General features: G+C 37.4%; 2 protein-coding genes across 3 annotated transcripts; both read right to left on the bottom strand.

The window, feature by feature from the left end:
• Window positions 1-3,033: 3,033 nt before the first annotated feature.
• Window positions 3,034-5,618, bottom strand: LOC149679792 (mitochondrial thiamine pyrophosphate carrier-like). Its single transcript, XM_089835635.1, has 5 exons — window positions 5,480-5,618; window positions 5,114-5,401; window positions 4,728-5,045; window positions 3,650-3,827; window positions 3,034-3,565 (listed from the first exon to the last, which is right to left on the bottom strand). Exons 2-5 carry the CDS (start codon window positions 5,219-5,221, stop codon window positions 3,255-3,257), a joined length of 915 nt encoding a protein of 304 aa, XP_089691761.1. The 5' UTR covers window positions 5,222-5,401; window positions 5,480-5,618; the 3' UTR covers window positions 3,034-3,254.
• Window positions 5,619-5,705: 87 nt separating this feature from the next.
• On the bottom strand, window positions 5,706-22,414 carry LOC149679791 (monocarboxylate transporter 12-like). 2 transcript variants are annotated; one of them, XM_089835631.1, is made up of 7 exons: window positions 22,222-22,406; window positions 17,897-18,848; window positions 17,620-17,813; window positions 15,589-16,212; window positions 15,272-15,499; window positions 13,585-13,867; window positions 5,706-12,009 (listed from the first exon to the last, which is right to left on the bottom strand). In XM_089835631.1, the coding sequence occupies exons 2-7, from the start codon at window positions 18,669-18,671 to the stop codon at window positions 11,639-11,641; spliced, it is 2,475 nt and encodes an 824-aa protein (XP_089691757.1). In that variant the 5' UTR covers window positions 18,672-18,848; window positions 22,222-22,406; the 3' UTR covers window positions 5,706-11,638. The 2 variants fall into 2 exon arrangements, with proteins under 2 accessions (XP_089691757.1, XP_089691758.1); XM_089835632.1 differs by having other exon boundaries at window positions 11,751-12,009; window positions 13,585-13,646; window positions 22,222-22,414.
• Window positions 22,415-22,426: the final 12 nt, after the last annotated feature.

Below are 22,426 nucleotides of genomic sequence, written 5' to 3'. Positions count from 1 at the left end.
GACCGCGATTATCTCTACCCTCCGTACACCCACCACCTTGCCCCGAGTCAATCTCTTGTTAACCCTAACGGGACATTGCAAAAAAAAAAAACTTGCCAAAAAGACGAACTTACAGTAAATATTTCATCCCAAAATGATTCGGATTCTAGGTTCCTCGATCTTGGCGCAGTTTTGATCGCAAAATTAATTTATTTCGGCCTAATTTTAAATATTTAAATCCGACTTAAAAAAATTAACAGTAATTCATGGAGATAACCGATTTGCTCGCGTCAATTATCAAACAAAGGGCCGTCTTCGGAAGTTTCGAGAAGAAGGGGGATGATAGAGAAGGGGGAGAGAAGAAATATGAGGTTATGTTTTTGAACTTGCGCTCTCAGAGCGAAGGGGACGTAAGTCGCTATGGAGATAAGCGTATTTTGGCGGGCTTTTAAGTAAGCGTAAAGGCTGAATTCAAAAACGTTGTAATTTATAATTTAGCTCGTATCTTTAGATAACACATTAAAATTGGCAATTTTAAACGGATTTCTTTTAAATTTGACGGTTGTAAACGTTATTACAGAGCAATTTTATGACAAAAATATAGGATATTATAGGATCTTTCATGAAATTATACGATAATATTAGACAGGTTGAAAAATATAGGCTTTTATGGGAATTATATGACCGCTGGGTTGCTGCAACTAAATATTCGGATTTTCCCTGATACTTTCCCTGAATTCTACTAAATATTCCGATTTTTCCTGATAATTTCCCTGAATTCTACTAAATATTCCGATTTTTCCTGATAATTTCCCTGAATTCTACTAAATATTCCGATTTTTCCTGATAATTTCCCTGAATTCTATTAAATATTCGTATTTTCCCTCATAATTTCCCTGAATTCTACTTATTACTTCATTAAAATTAATTCATTAAAAACTGGAATGTCCCCTGACATTTAACAGGTTTGTATAAACCCTGAACTAATTTTAAAACCCCTAAAATTCTTTAAAACAGTACGTTACATACTTCAAATTGAAAAATTAGAGTTTGGTCCTTCGTAGGCATATTAGTTTTTAGGCCTACAACATCTTAAAAAGTTAAAAAATGCATTCTTTTTTCATTAAAGACAGCTTTTGTGTTACGTTTAGTATTTTTAGGGCCCTTCTGGTCGGGTGTTGAATTATTTATATTGCGACTCTTCATTTTTTCGCAATTTTTGTGGTTCCTTGGGTATTCCCTTCTTTTCTTATACCATATAAAAACAGCTCGACTTTTTATGCAAATTTAGGATCATTTTTTGGCTTGTTGAAAAATCTAATTTATCATTTTACTCTTGCCCGCTTATTTTTAAACATTTTTTGTGTCGTTTTATAATGATTTTGAAAGTTTAAAAGAAAACTAAAAGATATAGAGCATTTGTTACCGTCTTTTTGTAGTGCGTATAATATACTTTTTTATATCACCCTAATTTCTGACCTCGTCAAGGGTTTTTCCTCATTTTTTACTGAGTTATTAATGGTTTTTATAATAAAATGAACGCGCTCAAATATTAGGCCTAAAATATGTATTTTCTTTACCTATTTTTCACTATAAGCATATACCATTGTAACAGGGACTTGGCAATTGGGACTTAACTCCGCCCCCAGCGTCATTATGGTATGTTTTTTTAACAGAATGAAAGCTATATAAGCCCCTCCTCCTGGTATGTTTTTTAGCACTAGTGGAAGGTAGCCTGACGTTGCATGACGTAGTACTGCCAAGTCCCTACTGGTTCGTAAACTTCACTTACCTTAAAATTTTGTGTAAGAGCAAATTAACGTGAATATAAGTTAAAATATTGTCTAAAACGACTTTAATATTGTCCTAACTCAATTAAAATTGTTGATTAAAATAAAAATACTTAAATAACAAAAGAAATCGCGGTAAGAATCAATTTATTTTACTCCCCAACGCGATTTTGATCAGGGCCGGAAATAAGCACAGGACACTGGACATTGTCCAATAAAATTTTAAAATGTCCCATAACTTTTTAAAAAACTAAGGGGGTCACTGGACACTTTGATCAATAAATTTTCCGAAGTTTTGAAAGCTTGACTATGAAGATGCGACACTATTTTAGCACACTCCAGTGGACAATGTCCAATAAATTTTCCAGTAAAATGGGGGGTCACTGGACACATGTCCTATAAGATTTTTCTCTTATTTCTGGCCCTGATTTTGATACCGAGGCTTAACAAAATAGCGGCGATTTTCAAACTTCGTTCATAGTTCCTAACAAAAAACCGTTAGGTACTAAACCAGCTTTAACGGTTTATTGCACTGAACGCATATAACTTAGGCGCCTAATATTTAGAACACGTGGCGCCATCTGTAGGTTGATTTGGAAATAAAATATAAAAGAAATCGAGGAAAGCCGTTAAGAGGCTAGCGCCATCTATGTAATTTCTCCATAAACTTACTTACACCAGCTATAGATGGCAAATTGAACTGAACTAGCCTAAACGCAACTTTTTTTATGCGGGAAACTTCAAAATTGAACGTTTTAGGCCTAATATTACTAACTTAAGCCTAAACCGGTTTATTGCACTGAACGCATATAACTTTGGCGCCTAATATTTAGAACACGTGGCGCCATCTGTAGATTGATTTGGGAAATAAAATATACAAGAAACGGGGGGGGAAAGCTGTTAAGAAGCTGGCGCCATCTATGTAATTTCCCCATAAAGTTTACTTAAAGCACCTATAGATGGAAAACTGTACTGAACTAGCCTAAACGCAACTTTTACGCGGGAAACTTCAAAATTGAACGTTTTAGGCCTAATATTAATAACTTAAGCCTAAAATGTATGAAAAAAACCCCAAAAAAATCGCACTTACCTCACAATAAATATATTTTCATTAATATTAATCCATAATTTGATGAAAACTAACGAGAATGGAAGCTAAAACAATAAAAAATTAACTAAATTACACTAAAATCCTAATTAATTAATTAGATTTAAAGATATTAAGTTACAAAAGATATAAATAGATAAAGAAAGAAGTCATATATTAAAATTTAAAATTTTAATTCAGGCAATTACAATTAAGAAAGCGTGAGAAATCTTCCACTTTCTTCAATTATTAATTAATTAATAATTATATTAATTAATTTAAAAATAATTAAACTATAGCAGATCTAAATGTAGCATTACCGTTTCCAATTTAATTTAACAACGATATTAAATTATCGTTAAATATTATTAAATTTAAAATATATTAATTAGGCTATATTAGAGCTGTTTTTTAACCGTAGCTAAAAATTTTAGAGTTTCATCGTAAAACGCAAAATGGAAGCTTGTCGCGAAAAAAGCTTTTAAAAGACTAGGCGCGAGTCCTTTATAAATACCGATAAGTTTCTCTTCCATAATCATTTTCCGGAAACAATTAAACATCCCGTTATAAGTCCGTACGGCACCGAAAGGTTTTCTCGCGTCTTCAAAACCTTGTATTTGTAACCGTTTTTTAACCACGTCTAAAGGGTAAGTTATTGTTTTAGCCACGATACCGGCACAAGCACCACTCACTAAATTCGTTGATAAACCTAAAGTAAAGATTTAATTAAAATAATCATGATTAGTTTAATTATTTCAAAGAAAAACTATAGGAAAGTCAGTTTATATCATACCGATTTTGTTTTCAGGCAACAAACTTGCAAAAAAATCCTTAAAAAGCTTATATGAACCAAAAGAAATGCCTGCGTATGGCGCAATTTGAATTAAAGTTGGAGTTAAGCCTTTGTAAAAGCCCGTCAGCCCTTCTTTTTGCATAATTTTGACTGTTGCATCGAATAAACCTTTATAATGCTGTAAAAATTGTTAAAACTAAGTAATAAGGTTAAATAATTAATCCACCTTATTCCCTTTCACCCGAAAATAGGCTTAGCTGGGCGAGTAACGGGAATAAATTGGTCTGTCGTCCGCTACAGTACATATTTTTGGGCTTATGTAGCAGACGACAGACGAATTTCTTCCCGTTATTCACCCCCATGAATCCCGAGCTAAGCCTAACTTCCGGTGTCGTCCGCTACAGTACATATTTTTGGCTTATGTAGCAGACGACAGACGAATTTCTTCCCGTTATTCACCCCCATGAATCCCGAGCTAAGCCTAACTTCCGGTGTCGTCCGCTACAGTACATATTTTTGGCTTATGTAGCAGACGACAGACGAATTTCTTCCCGTTATTCACCCCCATGAATCCCGAGCTAAGCCTAACTTCCGGTGTCGTCCGCTACAGTACATATTTTTGGCTTATGTAGCAGACGACAGACGAATTTCTTCCCGTTATTCACCCCCATGAATCCCGAGCTAAGCCTAACTTCCGGTGTCGTCCGCTACAGTACATATTTTTGGCTTATGTAGCAGACGACAGACGAATTTCTTCCCGTTATTCACCCCCATGAATCCCGAGCTAAGCCTAACTTCCGGTGTCGTCCGCTACAGTACATATTTTTGGCTTATGTAGCAGACGACAGACGAATTTCTTCCCGTTATTCACCCCCATGAATCCCGAGCTAAGCCTAACTTCTGGTGTGGTCCGCTAAGGTGCATATTTTTGGCTTATGTACATATTTTTGGCTTATGTAGCAGACGACAGACGAATTTCTTCCCGTTATTCACCCCCATGAATCCCTGGCTAAGCCTAACTTCCGGAGAAAGGGTGGATAAGGTGGATTAAGATGTTAAAAGAGTTGTGTAACTTTACCTTAGGTTCACCTTGAGCCACTAATCTCGTTCGTAACATATCAAAAGGTTGTACACAAAACGTAGCTGCACATCCTCCCAATCCTCCGCAAATAAAATGAGCTGCATGTTCATTATTATGCAATTGCAGATATGTCTCTTTAGTTTTCTCAAAAGTAGCGAATTTGACTGTTCCATAGAGTATTGAGAGACCCTGAGCGGGTACGTGGCCTTTCCAGAAAGCTTTAAACCCCTCTTCAACGTAAATACACCTAACTGCTTGATACAACCCACGATACTTCGATTTTTTGGTTTTACGATGAATTGGTTCAACTTGAAGCTGATTAAACGTTAAATTAGTATATTTTAAACGATAATTAGACCCCAAAATGTTAATTAAACAATTACTTGAAAGCGTATTTTTAAAACATCAAGGGGTTGAAGTAGAAAACGAGTTAGAAAGCCGCTGAAAGCTCCGGCAATACTATGATCTGATAGCGTTAGCTGGCTAGGCATATTGTTCCTGTATTAATTACTGACAACTTTAAGCTTGTTTTCGATTACGAAGATTAAAATACGCGTAATTCATTGCTATATTATATAATTTTCCATTATTTACTTAAATTTAATCAAAATTAAACGCTTTTCGACGGATGCATTCAATCGTATTTGTATAAGTCCGCCGCCGGTCAAAACCTTCAAAACAAGGAGGCTGATTGGTTCTCCCATGTCACGTGATAAGTAAAAATAACGGATCGGAAAGTTGCAACTTACGCGGAAAATTTGAATTTTGAAATCAACGACTTCAGTTCTGCGTTAATTTTCCTGTAAAAGTTAAATAAAGTAAATTAAATGGTCTGGAAAATTTATTTTTAGGCCTAATACGTTGAAAATTATCTGGAATAATTGAGGAATCAATTTGTTTACATTAAAGTCGATTATTATTATCTTCAATTTTGAAGATTTGTTTATAATATGAAATGGAATAAAACGTTAGGCCTAAGTTGAAATATTTTTTTTATTTTTGATAAAGGGGCTACAGTTATAAAGATAAGTGATGTGGGTAGTTACTGGCAATAAATTTAATGAAAACTGCATTAATTTTCTGTGCATATATTAGTCTTTTTTTTTGTTCTTTCTTAGGGAAATAAGTATAATTAGGCACTTTTGCTCCTTTTATTATTAATTTATAATTATTAATTGTTTAGCATTTTTTTAAACGTTTTAAATTCCAATTAATTGTAAAAATTGTTCTATAATTTATTAATTTTTTTAAATACTGATGAAGACTAGAAAAAAATAAAGAAAACAAAAAACACAAAAAAAATAATAAATCCATCTTATTCCCTTTCACCGGAAGTTAGGCTTATCTTGGGATTCGTGGATTCGTCTATCGTCTGCTACAAAGACCAAAAGTATGTACTGTAGCAGACGACAGACGAATTTCTTCCCGTTACGAATCCCGAGATAAGCCTAACTTCCGAATCCCGAGATAAGCCTAACTTCCGAATCCCGAGATAAGCCTAACTTCCGGGGAAAGGGAATAAGGTGGATTCACACACTATGGGGTGAAAAAATTCAAACATTCCTCTCTCTCTATTATAAAATGGAGTACGAATATGACCTATTATTTGTTTGATTTAAACGTTATTACATTAATTATTTAATTATTTAATTAATATATGTATAATATTTTTTATACAAGTATCTTACAATGATGTTGTTTAAATATTTTTCTAATAAAAAGTAAAACAAAACTATCAGTAAACACTCGTTGGAAATTAACAAACAAAATTAAAAATAACTACGGAATTATTTTATAAATTAATTAATTAATTAATTAAAATTAAATTATCTATTTTATTTTTTTTACAAGAATTAGGACAGACAAAATTAATTGAAGAAACAAATCACATTTGTTTTCCTAATAATTATAATAATTTATTCGTGAATGACTAATATTTAATTATTTGATGGAAAAATGTTTAATTGTATTTTTGGTTTGACGGTGGTGATGGGAAAATGTATTTTAATTGAGATTATTTACCATATTTAAATCGTTTAGCTTAGTTAAATAAAGCGAAACTTCAAAAGTTTTCGATGCAAAACATAGCCTACTCGATCACGTAAATAGCGAACCGTTTGCGTCAGTGATTGCGTGAACGAGTTGGCTATGTGCAAATAGCGAACCGTTTGCGTGAACGAGTTGGCTATGTGCAAAATCAAAACAAACGGGATTAAATGCGTAAAAATTTATTTATTTCTTAATTACGTTAATTAAACGCATAGTTTTGTGTTTCTAGATGCCTTATTTTATCCATTTTTTAACATTTAAAATGCCTGTCACAACCCTGAATGATTCAAATAAATGTTTTTGGTTTAAATACTGTTAACGAACTTTTTTCCCTTTTCACTTTTCAGATTACTTCCTTTCCGTTTCTTTCGATTATATACTTACAAAAATCCTTTTTCAAATTTGATATCTTTCTTAATTAAAGTAGATTTGCAAGATTAATTTATCTTTTAAAGGGATGTACCACGTGTTATGTAGGGGTTGGTCCAGCGTGGGAAATAAGGGGGTGGCACATGGCAAATGACCAGTTTAAAAATTAAATCCGAGAGGGGTCAGTGGTCCACGGGATTACTAAGAAAATTGAAGGGTAAACAGAGTCTAGAGATTAACTCAAATATTTTAATTATCCACTTCTTTAGTTTAGCAGACGACTTGCCCCGGTAATGCGTCAAGGATCAGTTTATTTATATCAGGCGAAGGGGCGGGGACGCTGGCCCAGTGTCCAGTTTTAAAAAAAATTCTTATTTCTCACCCTGGGCTGCTCATCTCCCATCAAATAGAGCTCTACTGGGCATGCGCATTGGGAATGGGCAACGGCATTTCCGTTCCACAGCTCCTCTTAAAGTCACGTGACATAGCCCAATCACTACTTCAGGAAACAGTAACACTACTACTTCAAAATATAGTTCCTGTTGACATCCCTTTAAACTTGCATACCTACTTTAATATCACCACAATTAATTTATTTATTTATTTACATTAAGTATTAAATAAACATTTATCATTCATTTGACGTAGAAAACTTTACACGTATTCCATTCAATTTCGCTCCATGAAATCTTTCATTCAAAATACATCGACATTTTTCTTGTACCTTACGTTGCCTTTGGCACAAAATTTTTTGTTTTGTATCTCACTAAATGTAAAACCTTCGTTATCTTCATTAGTTTTTATAAATTATTCGCGCCTTTTTCCGTCGTTTAATTTTTTACTTCCAATATTTGTTTAATAGCTCCAAAAGAAATCTATCACGATCGACGTTTAGGTCTCCGAACATATTTTCACAAACGACAAGCATTCCTTTTAAAAAGCACCCAATATGAGTGAAAAATGTAGAGGAGTTTCACGCTGCAAATTAACAGCTACTAGTTTATTTATTCTTTTTTTTTGGTAGTTTTTTTTTTCTTTGTATAATTAAAATGACTTCAAATAATTTGGCGTTAAGCTTTTTTTAGAATTTAATAAGAAATAAATTAACGACGGTTGTTTTTAAGTTTCAAATTGAAATAAATTATTTACAAAAGGAAAAATTTTCTTAAACGTTTCGTTTTTTCATTTATAGCTCTCGAGCACTCCGAATATGCTCTTTAAACGTTCTAAAACAATCCAAATATGCTCTTAAAACGCCCAAGAACACTTCAAATATGCTCTTAAAACGCTCTAGAGTACTCCAAATGGTTTTAAAACCCTCTAGAACACTCCAAAATGTTCTTAAAACGCTCTAGAGTACTCCAAATGGTTTTAAAACCCTCTAGAACACTCCAAAATGCCCTTAAAACGCTCTAGAACACTCCAAAATGCTCTTAAAACGCTCTAGAACACTCCAAAATGCTCTTAAAACGCTCTAGAACACTCCAAATGGTTTTAAAACCCTCTAGAACACTCCAAATGGTTTTAAAACCCTCTAGAACACTCCAAATGGTTTTAAAACCCTCTAGAACACTCCAAATGGTTTTAAAACCCTCTAGAACACTCCAAATGGTTTTAAAACCCTCTAGAACACTCCAAATGGTTTTAAAACCCTCTAGAACACTCCAAATGGTTTTAAAACCCTCTAGAACACTCCAAATGGTTTTAAAACCCTCTAGAACACTCCAAATGGTTTTAAAACCCTCTAGAACACTCCAAATGGTTTTAAAACCCTCTAGAACACTCCAAATGGTTTTAAAACCCTCTAGAACACTCCAAATGGTTTTAAAACCCTCTAGAACACTCCAAATGGTTTTAAAACCCTCTAGAACACTCCAAAATGCTCTTAAAACGCTCTAGAACACTCCAAAATGCTCTTAAAACGCTCTAGAACACTCCAAAATGCTCTTAAAACGCTCTAGAACACCCCAAAATGCTCTTAAAACGCTCTAGAACACTCCAAAATGCTCTTAAAACGCTCTAGAACACTCCAAATGGTTTTAAAACCCTCTAGAACACTCCAAATGGTTTTAAAACCCTCTAGAACACTCCAAAATGCTCTTAAAACGCTCTAGAACACTCCAAAATGCTCTAGAAAACTCCAAAATGCTCTAGAAAACTCCAAAATGCTCTAGAAAACTCCAAAATGCTCTAGAAAACTCCAAAAAGCTCTAGAAAACTCCAAAAAGCTCTTAAAACGCTCTAGAACACTCCAAAACGCTCTAGAGCACTCCAAAACGCTCTTAAAATGCTCTAGAACACTCCAAAATGCTCCTAAAACGCTCTCGAGCTATAAATGAACAATTACACTAAATCTAAGATCAATTTGCGGCAATCATTGGAATATTAAAGTGTTGGACAGAAAATATGAAACAAATTATTCTGAGCAATATCGTTAATTTATCAATCAATTCATAATATTAAATAGATTTCTGAGCCATTTTGCTTTTCGAGATTTCTGTCGACATACCAACCAAATCTTTCACATTACCAAATTTCAAATTTGTTTTAGTATTTTTCGTGTCGCGATGGTTCCAATCTTTTCTTTTCGCTAATTTAGGCACTCTACATTTGAGACTGTTATAATTAGTTGATTTTATTTACAGTAGGGAAAAAAGGCTTCATAAATAATTAATTATTTAATTAATTAACTTTTGGGAAGAAATTTAGAATCCAAGCACTGATATTTTGTGATAATTATTTTAATTATGGTGGGAAAGTTTTTAAATATCGGTGGAAAAGTTTCAGTAAAGACGTACGCTACTTGATTAATATTATTTTTATTTAATTGGTTTAATTAAGTTTATTAAGCTAATTTTTATATTTTACGTCACAGTAGATTAATTGTTCTTTTTAAATTTAAAAGTTTGAAACCTACAATCGATATTTCTAAATTGTTTTTTTTTAATTGTCCCTTAATTAATATATTCAGTCTTTTTAATTTAATTTAATTTAATTAATTTTAATTATTCAAGTTATGTTTATTGTGTTAAGTGGAAATAAAATTTGGTTAATTTAATTCATGTCGCAGTTTTGAAATGGTTTCAAAAATTTTAATATTCAATTATTAATTATATTTTTTTTTAATTATTTTTAATTTATTTACATTAAAATAAAAAATTCGAAAAATTGCGCTAGTTTCCAAAAAGATGTATGAATGAATCACCAAATTCAGCACCGTATCAATTAAAAAAATCTTCAAAAAAAATAATTAAAACAACCCTAAATAATAATTAATTAGTAATATTTAAATTAAAAAATAATAATAATAAAAAACTACCCCTAAGTATTTTTTTTTAATATTTCACTGGTATCAGATCAAAAAAAATAAACTAATTATCTATAAACTAAATTAATTACTTAATAACTAAAAATAAAATAAAATTAAGTTTCAAATCTTTAAACTTAAACTTAACTAAAAGAAATTAATATGAGATTATCGTCTCAAATGATAAATAATAAAAATAAAAATAAAACCATAAGTTTATCATGCCTCTAAGTAGAGAAATGACTGCTACTAGTTCTATGGCAATAGTGTTGTCTGGCTCCCTTTAATGATTCAACCCTATACTCTCTCCGTATCATTTATCACCTCAACTTCAGTACAAAATAGGCCTTTATAGAAAGTTTTTACGGCTTGCGCACCTTGTTGATTTGTCCCGCCGCGCCTGCGCATTATAACAGCCATACGTCACCAAAATTCTCTCGGAAGTGACGTCACTAAACTCAACAACCAAGGCTTAGATCAAAATTCTTAAATAAATATACTTTACGTTAGATCTAATCATTATAAATTCATACGAGTATCAAATATCAACATTAGAATAGTTCGGCAAAATATGAATAAGATTTGCTGGCTTAAAGTAGATAAACACAAACAAAGAACAAACGCGTTAAAAAAAGCCCACCATTTTATCAGTCGGCTTTATCTCTCCAAATCTTGCCTCCAGTTCGTGTTTTTTATAACACAAAACTGGCTGAACTGAACTGACTCAGTTTGAACTACAAGAGGGGACAAGTACCCATAATTCCTTTAGAACTTTCTATAAAGGCCTATTGTACTGCCTAGCCTAGCGTTTCTTTTATCTCTTTTAGAATGTTTCGGGACTGAAACCGCCACTCTATCTCACGAGAGACAGAAAGAGAGAGAGAGGGATTTTGGGGTTGCTCAAGTAAAGTTCGTTCCCCCCAATGTCTGCCTATACGAATGATGGCAGCACCGCAACAAAAATTTCAAAATTTTCTCTCTTCGGATCTTAGCGCTATACGAGTTCTGACGTCACAGTAGCCTGCGGAAGATGCCCAGTTGTAACCCATATTTGTGCACTTAGAGGCATGATAAACTTATGATAAAACTAATAAAACAAACCGTAAAAATAATAATTAATTTAACCGGGGGAGTTTCAAGGGGAGAAGATTCTAGTTTGTGTAATTAAATTAAATGCAATTAATTAAACGCGATTTGACACGTTATTGCCATCGGGAATACGTTTAACCACCTCATCTCGAAATCTAACATTTTGGGGCGACGCAAAATCAACGACAACTAAATTATCTCGATTTCTATTAGCGATAAACAATTCCGGGGTCGTACTATTTTCAATCAGATTTTTATCGTTTCTTAGCTTAGTAGTAGAGACATCTTCCGTCTCTTCGCCTATAACACTAGCGGTTGCGTCTTTATTTTTATTATTTTTATCAAATTTAAAACAAAACGGGAAAGATTCGGCCACCGGAACGACCAAGAAGCCGCTCAAAATAATGGAGAACCCAGTTGCCAAGAATGTAAGTTGGTATGTGCCGTACAAATCGTACAACACGCCTAAATTTTGCCAAAGAAAAACAAACAAACAACGTTTTGTTGTTAAAAACGTAAAGGGTGCTAAGCCTAATCTAATCTACTCTTGATTCTGAGACTGATAATAGATAGCGTGCACTAAAGGGGGCTAGAGAAATGTTCTCCCCCCCCCCCACGTTTTTGAACTTTAACTAGCGCATGTAACTAAGAGGGAAAGACACCGAGGGGGGGTGAAACTTTGCCTTCCATCTCGCTTATAGGCGCCTGCGCTGTAGTCATTTTTATCACGAGAGTGTATGCGCAGAGACGAATGGCAATGTATCAACCCCCTTCCGAGGGTTGCCTACCCCTCTTTTTTACATCGAAAAGGTCTATTACGCAACTCTTAAAAGGAGTAATCAACTCTTGTTTCATATAACATATGAACATGGACATTTTGTGGAATGTATAGGCCTAATTAAGAACTAGGCATAATATTTGTTCTGTTTGGTTTATATGGAATATTCCACAAACCAAGGCTTTCAATGGATATTGTTATTTTGTAATACGAGATTAAGTGGTCTACAATTAGGGTGGTCACTTTAAAGTCGGGGTTCAACTACCAGTATATGCTTAAAGTTACTTGGAATACGCGACTATATGTCCGCGCCACAACTTGTTTTTATAGATAACTAGGGCGTATAAAGAATAGACCTGTGCGAGTACCCGGTACCCGACAATTACCCGGTCTTCAAAAACCAACAGCGACTAAAACTTAAACTGAACCAAGCCATGAGCATAAAGATTATTGCTACCAGAAATGCACCCGACTACTGGTAGCTTAATTATTCGAGTACCTTTCAAAAATTCGGGTACCCGACCCGATACCCGCACAGGGCTAATAAAGATATCATGGCCCGGAATGGGGGGGGGGGGGTTAATTGACTCCTTTTAAACAATCCAACTAACAATGCTTAAAATTAATTACAATCAGGGATAGATTTAATTTTAGAAGTAGGAATGGAGAGAGAACAGAGCACGTGGGCGCGCATGGTCAAAATCCCGGACGGACCCCCTTCCACGGGACGGGACGGAGGGGGGTATGAAAGAAGAGGCGGGAGGATCATAGTTTAAGTGAGCAGCCAATAAGATAATTTAAACTTTTCGTTACGTGCATGTTTTAGGGAGGGGCTCTATACTGGGTGGTCTATGAGTCGGACGTACTGAAGTAAATACTAACCGTTAGACTCCATTCCTACTTCTAAAATTAAATCTATCCCTCTTACAATATAGTATGCCTTTAAAAATAATATAATAAAGCCTATTAGTAAAACTAAATATTAAAAAAATAAAAGATTAAAAACAAACACTTGAAGCTTCAAAATCGAAATTGCATATGACAAATATTATGACTGAGAAAAAACGGAACGTGTAATATGAGGTTATAAAAACATTTTCTTTGCGTGAGGGAGAAATATCTTGGGTCTTAGCCAAATTTACTCTCTAGACTAAATACCCTAGATGTTTGAAAACGGATTACTAGTGTTGTCAAGGGGGGGGGCAGGGAACGCGCGCAAGGGGGAAGTAAGTAAAAATTAGCGTAAAAACATATTTACTTACCGGCAATGGGCGGTCCGACCAAACTGGCGATACCTTGAATGAGTAGAAGCATACCGTAGGCGCTAGTAAAATTGTCCAAGGAAATAAGATTAACAACAATGACGGGCATTAGGGTGTAATTAGCGCTGATGGTGAAGCCGTAGATGGCCGAAATGAAGGCTAAGATTGAGTAGTCCACCACGAAAGGGATTAAGGCCATGGAGAAGCCGCATACCACCACAAATGCCATGTACAAAAGGGCAGAGTCAATATAAGTTTTGTCTCCGAAGTAACCCACAATGATCTACGTAAAAGAGTAAAATATACAAAAAAAACTTGCGGGGATTCCCCTTTCAGAAATATTTGCATTTCAAGGGAGGATAAGTAGCAGAAAGAGCTTCCACCATTTTAAAGGTCAAAATTAATTTTAAAAATAACTCATAAGAGTGTCAATGTTAAGGGTGTTACCGGGACTAACTTCGAGGGTTAAGCCCAGTTGAGCTTTGGGCAATAATCCGGGTTAAATCGCGTCAGAGTTTGAGTGGTAACCGGGGGTTAAACCGGGACAAACTTCGGGTGGAAAATCAGGGTCGAACCGGGACAAACTTCGGGTGGAAACCGGGGCCGAAACGGGACGAACTTCGGGTGGAAACCGGGGCCGAAACGGGACGAACTTCGGGTGGAAACCGGGGCCGAAACGGGACGAACTTCGGGTGGAAATCGGGGTCGAACAGGGACAAACTTCGGGTGGAAATCAGGGGTCGAAACGGGACGAACTTCGGGTGGAAACCGGGGCCGAAACGGGACGAACTTCGGGTGGAAACCGGGGCCGAAACGGGACGAACTTCGGGTGGAAACCGGGGCCGAAACGGGACGAACTTCGGGTGGAAACCGGGGCCGAAACGGGACAAACTTCGGGTGGAAATCGGGGTCGAACAGGGACAAACTTCGGGTGGAAATCAGGGGTCGAAACGGGACAAACTTCGGGTGGAAATCAGGGTCGAACAGGGACAAACATCGGGTGGAAATCGGGGTCGAACAGGGACAAACATCGGGTGGAAATCGGGGTCGAACAGGGACAAACATCGGGTGGAAATCGGGGTCGAAACGGGACGAACTTCGGGTGGAAATCAGGGTCGAACCGGGACGAACTTCGGGTGGAAACCTGGGCCGAAACGGGACAAACTTTGGGTGGAAACCTGGGCCGAAACGGGACAACTTTGGGCGGAAACCGGGGTCGAAACGGGACGGCCTTTGGGCGGAAACCGGGGCCGAAACGGAACAGTCTTCGGGTGGAAACCAGGGCCGAAACGGGACAAACTTTGGGTGGAAATCGGGGTCGAAACGGGGACAAACTTCGGGTGGAAATCAGGGTCGAAACGGGACAAACTTCGGGTGGAAACCTGGGCCGAAACGGGACGAACTTCGGGTGGAAATCAGGGTCGAACCGGGACAATCTTCGGGCGGAAACCTGGGTCGAAACGGGACGCCTTCGGGCGGAAACCGGGGTCGATAGTGAACAAACTTTGGGTAATAAATGAGGTCAAACCGGGACAAACTTTAGGTAATAAATGAGGTCAAACCGGGACAAACTTCGGGTAATAAATGAGGTCAAACCGGGGTCGAACCGAGTCGTCTAAAAACAAGACCTGCCCTAAAAGCAGATGAAACTATGGACCAAAAGGACGTCGGACAACGGGAAACTTACCATTCCAAAGGTGTTTAAGATGCCCAAAATTGAAATAAGAAAAGCAGCCGGTTCCTTCTCGAAGCCTAAAGTGATGGCGTAATCTTGTAAATAAACGTAAATAATATCGACGCAGGAATAAAGCATAAAGTTGGAAATGCAGAAGAAAGTGAAACGGATATTTTTGAAGACTCGTACGTCAATCATATCTATAAGAACTTCTTTTAAATCGTGCAGAAACTGATATTTCTGCAACAAAAACATAAGGCTATGATTATAAGTTTGTTTACGTCTTAAGGCGACGAACGAACGAACGAACAAACAATTGGACGTTTTACTTTTGTAGATTCGCTGATTGTCGTAACGCTGTTACGGTAAATATCGGGACAGCTGGTAGTTCTTATTTTGTATCTGGGAATGTTAAGCATAGCGCCGCGATACGTCAAACTTCCTCTCTGGAGCCGTAATTTTTTCAGGTACTCGGAATTACGGGTGAAACCCTTTGAGATGCTCCAACCTCCAGATTGCCTGGACCAACGATGACTAGGTTTCCTCTCGCAACTCGATTCTACTTGCTGTTGCTGTTGTTGTTGTTGCAGAATAGTGGCCGCTTGTCCGTTCGAATCGCCGCCGCCGTTGTTAATCCGGACCAGGGTACTGATGGGCGACATTTGGCCGCCCGTAGTAGTAGTAGTAGTTGCGTTGGGAGGGCTAGATATTGAGGGGCGTTCCAGAAATCGGGCCATCCAGAGGGTTTTATGATTATTTCCTCCCGAATTATCGTTATTCTCTTGATCATTTTTGACGCAGCAACCCCCTCTTTCTTTCTTGGCCATTTCCTCATAGATATAGTGTTTTAAAGAGTCCTTGTGTAGGTAAGTTGGAAGTTGAAGTAGGGAGTTGCAAAGGCGAGGGTTCATTTGCTCAATACCCGAAAATTCGTCGTCATCTTCAGTTCCACACTTTACAAATTAGTTTAAACCCAATTTAGAGTAATTCCTAACGGTTCTAACTAACTGTCTTCCATGGGATGCGCGACTGGTAAAAGTCACGAGTCACGCAACCCTGTGGAATCTATTCCAGGGTTCATACAACTTTTGGAAAACCAATTAAAATTTCCCCGAGATTTCCAGGTTTTCCCCCATATACTTCCCTGAATTTTCCAGGTTTTTCCCGTATATGGAGTATCCTATGGAGCAAATGTTAACGGAGAAAGGGGGGGGCAAATGGGACTATAACATACTCAAAGGACATCCCCTAGTAGAATCAGAGGTAGTAGTCTCCAAAGTTGGGTCTAAGGCTATTCCTATGGGGGGGGGAACATTTTGCTCAATTACTCGGCCCCTGTTTACTCTATCCCCAAGTTTTAAGTATGGTTGGATGGGGGTTAAATTGGACTATAACATACTCAAAGGACATCCTCGTATCCCTAGTAGAATCAGAGGTAGTAGCCTCCAAAGTTGGGTCTAAGGCTATTCCTATGAAGGGGGGGACATTTTGCTCAATTACTCGGCCCCTGTTTACTCTATCCCCAAGTTTTTAGTATGGTTGGATGGGGGATAAATAGGACTATAACATACTCAAAGGACATCCTCGTATCCCTAGTAGAATCAGAGGTAGTAGCCTCCAAAGTTGGGTCTAAGGCTATTCCTATGGAGGGGGGGGGACATTTTGCTCAATTACTCGGCCCCTGTTTACTCTATCCCCAAGTTTTTAGTATGGTTGGATGGGGGATAAATAGGACTATAACATACTCAAAGGACATCCTCGTATCCCTAGTAGAATCAGAGGTTATAGCCTCCAAAGTTGGGTCTAAGGCTATTCCTATGAAGGGGGAACATTTTGCTCAATTACTCGGCCCCTGTTTACTCGATCCCTAAGTTTTTAGTATAGTTGGATGGGGGTTAAATTGGACTATAACATACTCAAAGGACATCCTCGTATCCCTAGTAGAATCAGGGGTAGTAGTCTCCAAAGTTGGGTCTAAGGCTATTCCTATGAAGGGGGAACATTTTGCTCAATTACTCGGCCCCTGTTTACTCGATCCCCAAGTTTTTAGTATGGTTGGATGGGGGTTAAATTGGACTATAACATACTCAAAGGGCATCCCCGTATCTCTAGTAGAACCAGAGTTACGAGCCTCCAAAGTTTAGTGTAATGTTAATCCTATGGAGGAGGGTATGTTAACGAACATTTTGCTTAATTACTCGGCCCCTGTTTGACGCAAATTTCCCTGATTTCCCTGAATTTTACTAAAAATTCGAAATTTCCCTGAGGTTTTTGTCAACTATTTATTTCCCTAATTTTTCCAGGTTTTCCCGGTTTTCCAGGTTTGTATGAACCCTGTATAATTTTAAAGAGATACTAACTCCCGCTCTGGATCCGGCGGCTCCCGAAGCGGTACTATCACACTCTTTCGAATCAAAAGGGTCAATATCTCTCATTAGACAACCGAAAACGGCTATATTGAGAAAGAACCCGGCCAGAATTAAGAAGGCCCCTCTCCACCCGTAGTTTTCCAATAAATAGGACACAAAATTGGGGAATATGAAAGTCCCGATTCCTAAAAGAAGTATTAATATATTTGCAACCCTACCTAGTTCAGTTCAGGTTAGAGGTAGAGGAGGGTTAAGAAAAGGGGTTTACCAGTGCCGCAGACTGAAAGACCAGTCGCTAAACCTTGCTTCTTTTCGAAATAGTAGGGTACAATGACTACAGACGTCACCAGACACAGAGCCAAACCAAATCCGGAGACAGTGAATGTAAAATAGAGAAACGACAAAGAGGTAGCCGCGAAGCTTATAACGAATCCCAACGAGGCTAAGATGGCGCCGATGACGCAGATAATTCGACAACCGTAACGGTCAGTCAAATAACTAGCGATTGGCCCGGCTAACGAGGGCATACTCAGAATAATGGAGAGCACCCACGAAGTTTTGCTCTTACTTTCTTCGAAATAGTCCAAAAGTTCCACGAAAATGGTTCCCGATGATAATGAGATTCCATCGGAGATGAGGCTGATCATAAACGAGGCGAAAACTATGACCCAGCCCCAACCACCATCAGGAGCTTCTCGAATCGGGGTGGTATCCGAACAAGGCGGAGGTATGGATTGACTCGAAAGACTTAGGGAGCTAGTGGAAACGTCGCCGCGACGGTCGGGGTCGGGGTCGGGGTTAAAACCGTTGCCCCCCGCAGCATTCAAAGCCTCGATGACCACCACCGCGTTACGGGTCAGAGTCAGAGTAGTAGTAGAGTCTTCCGCCGCGGCTGTTAGGGGCTCTTTGTCCGAAAGGTACACATTATTATTTAGGCTATTGCTAACGACGCTATCAACGAATCTAGAACTAGTCTGTCTATCAACCGGGGAAATAACGTTGATGGGGGTAAGTTCAGTTTCGTTAACTTCCGATGATGACATGACGTTAAGCCGCTTGGCAGCAAATTTTTGCTATTGTAAATTTCTTCTACAGAGATGCCAAATTCTTGAAGTAAAATGGGTTTGGCCATTGGCCGTAAAGAATACGACTTATTCTGAAGCCTAAACTTGTTCATCAATATCCCAGTATCATTCGCGCTTTCTGGAATCCAAGAAGATCTAGGGGAAATAGCCAAGACAACACCCGAAAAAACAATTAAGATAAAACCAAGAAGTGATATCTAGTTTATTAGGGAGAAGGTATAAATTCGCGCCACATTTATAATCTAGCTTTATCTCCAGTCCAAACGTACAGTAGGTCCGGAGTTAATCCCCGGCGCCTCTAAATTACAACCAGCAATCATCTCATTGGTTCTTGAAAACTCACGTTAGCGCGACCAACGCGAATGACGAAAATTACAGTCATATTTTCCGACAGAGGAGAGACTGCGAAATAGCCCGGGACCTCCTTTTACGTCCCCCCTTGTGTTTTGAAAGGGGGACTGCAGGGACTATGGCCTTACGCGAATACTTAGGCATCTTAAACCTTCTCCCTAATAAACTAGATATCATTTCTTGATAAAACTGACTAAAACCTTACACTTTAATCTAAAGAGTTATAGCATATATATTTTATTTAATAGCACCCTCGATATCGCGACACTGACACTAATTTTCTCTTCTTTTTGATCCATTAAAACATAATGGATCTACGATGATAGAACTATAAGCGTTCGGAGAAATTCGATACGACGCGTTCTATTTAAAAGTTTCAATCCCGATAAAAAATGCTCATTACGTAATCAAATATATCAACTTTCAACATCCCACTATCCCCCTTTAACTACCCTTACAAGAACATTTGAGTTATTTAAAGTAATTTGATACCTAATTATAAATCACATTAAAGGAAAAGTGCAGATGACATAATATTATATTATACCAAGAAGTGATATCTAGTTTATTAGGGAGAAGGTATAAATTCGCCCCCACATTTATAATCTAGCTTTATCTCCAGTCCAATTTACGTAGGTCAGCAGTTAATCCCCGCCGCCTCTAAATTACAACCAGCATCTCATTGGTTCTTGAAAACTCACGTCAGCGCGACATAATATTATACCAAGAAGTGATATCTAGTCTATTAGGGAGAAGGTATAAATTCGCCCCCACATTTATAATCTAGCTTTATCTCCAGTCCAATTTACGTAGGTCCGGAGTTAACCCCCGCCGCCTCTAAATTACAACCAGCATCTTATTGGTTCTTGAAAACTCACATCAGCGCGACCAACGCGAATGACGAAAATTACAGTCATATTTTCCGACTGAGGAGAGGCGAAATAGGACGGCCTCCTTTTACGTTCCCCCCCCCCTTGTATTTTGAAAGGGGGACTGCAGGACTATGGCGCGCGAATACTTATAGGCATCTTATACCTTCTCCCTAATAAACTAGATATAACTTCTTGACGCCACTAAACCAATGGCGGATGGCGCAGTAGTTGTCGCTTTTAAGACTAATTAAATGTACTAATTATCATATTGTAATAAGAGATCATTTATTTTAATTTTATTATTTAATTCCTTTTATATTCAGAAAAAGGCCGTTCTTCTAGGGTATAATCAGGGATAGATTTAATTTTAGAAGTAGGAATGAAGAACAGAGTAATCTGGGCGCGCGTCAAAGTCCCGGACCCCCTTCTTCCATGGGACAGGGGGGGGGTATGAAAGAAGAGGCGGACGGGTCATAGCGACAGAGGTAAAAAGGAATTACGTCACTATTTTTCGCCGTCCCCGCATCAGTAACGTCATCAAAACGTAGTTTAAGTGAGCAGCCAATGAGATAATTTAAACTTTAAGTTACCTGTGGGAGGGAGGGGCTCTATACTGGGTGGTCTATGAGTCGGACGTACTGAAGTAAATACTGACCGTTAAATCCATTCCTACTTCTAAAATTAAATCTATCCCTGTTCTAATGTTATGTATCTGACTTTTCCTTTAATAATTAAGAGATATTATCTTTCATTCGAACTCGAACATATATTATAATTAAAAAAATATAACTGATTGTATATTTCTATACCTACGCAAAAAGTAATAAATTAAATAATATCAATGATACAATGATTAGCTAAACACTATTTCTATATGTCTATATAAAAGATGGTGGTGTAGAATTTATTCATAAAAGAATTTTTTTTAAAGTTCCTATTCAACGGCCTTTATCATTCTTAAGCTTAGTTATAATACCATAAGTTCATATGATATGTTCCCCATAAGTTTGTAAAGTCTGGTAACTTAGAAACTGGAGCTTGTAATTTTGAAGTGATTGAGGAAGGTCATAGATTCGAGGTAAAGCGACATACGCCTGGTGAGGCGGTACATGTCAAAGGCTTAGTAATGCCGACTAAATAGGGAGCTAACAGCTGGCTATGGGGATTGGGGAAGAGATAGTCTGACGTCACGCAGCCCTCCCCCCCCTCTGGTTGGCATTTTTGCGCGTAGAATACTGTTTCCAACCGTTAGGGGGGGGGATAAAACTCCACTAAGAGATAGAAGGGTGTGACGTTCCAGGGTCAGAACTGTTAGCTCCCTAGAGTGATACTGAGAGGGGAGGAGCTACAGGTAAGTGACGTCAATATTGGTAGTCTAAATTGTATGGCCCGAGTTGACGACTTCCAATATGGTCGCAAAAACCGAGGGAAGAGATAGGAGGGTATGACGTCACGAGAAAGTTCGTGGTAGCGGACTATAGTTCACACACATGGAGGATTCATACCGTTTACACCAGGATACCGAGCTACCCGGAGGACAGAAAGCCGTCTGCTTTTGTCCTCCAGGTGTACATGGTATGTATCCTCCATGTAATTAAACTATCTATAGAAAGATGGACTGCAAAACCGCGACGGTGTAGTCAATTCTCGCGTCATTCTCTAACTCTCTAGCATTATGAAGTATAGGTAGTGTCATACTTATGGAACATATCTCATAAACTTATGATAATACGTAAAAAAACCGCCTTTGCCAATTGAAATGACTCCTAAATAATACCGAATTTAGAGCCTGGAATTTATTTTTATTGCTATCAATTTTTGTAGCATTGCCAAAGAACTTAAGCTGCGAGTCCAAAATTCTTCACTATTTAAATAATGTTCGTGTGGGGTGATTTTAAATTTATTTGAAAGTCACGATAAAAAGAACAGTGTTGTTCCCAGTCATTTTCAAAAATTGGAAAAGCTTCACGTTAAACAAAAACAAAAGAAGTACCCTTACTCTCTGTTTGTTATGTGTAAACAATAAATATAGTGTTAAATTATAAATTATTCATATTGCTAGGTCTATGCACAACAATAAGTACTATTTCCTTATTAATTACTATTCACACTGATCATTTAACTTTTTTTTAAATTTTAATTAATAAAATTAATCAGATATTTAACGCAAAATCGCTTGCATACATGTATAATATATGCATGGCCTTCAGCTGTGCTTTTATAAACAAAGGTGAAAGGCCAAGGCTTAATGAAAAATATACAAACATTCAAAGAAAATAACTTACATCATAGCTTAGATCTAATCTCTTCAACAATATCAACATATCACGATAATGCGATTAATTATGCATCTATTTTAATACTTTGATTTATTAAAGTAATTAAAAAAAAACTCCGGTCCGGACGAAACCAACTAACGGAACAAAACTCCCCGATTTTTGGAGTACTCTGGTACTTGGAGTAGACAGGTGTAATGGTCTGGAGTAGAAA

This window comes from Phalangium opilio, unplaced genomic scaffold (genome assembly GCF_054372755.1).
Source record: "Phalangium opilio isolate 3A_F unplaced genomic scaffold, DU_Popi_V2 ptg000041l_1, whole genome shotgun sequence".
NCBI lineage: Eukaryota > Metazoa > Arthropoda > Arachnida > Opiliones > Phalangiidae > Phalangium > Phalangium opilio.
This window is presented reverse-complemented; position numbering and strand designations above follow the sequence as displayed.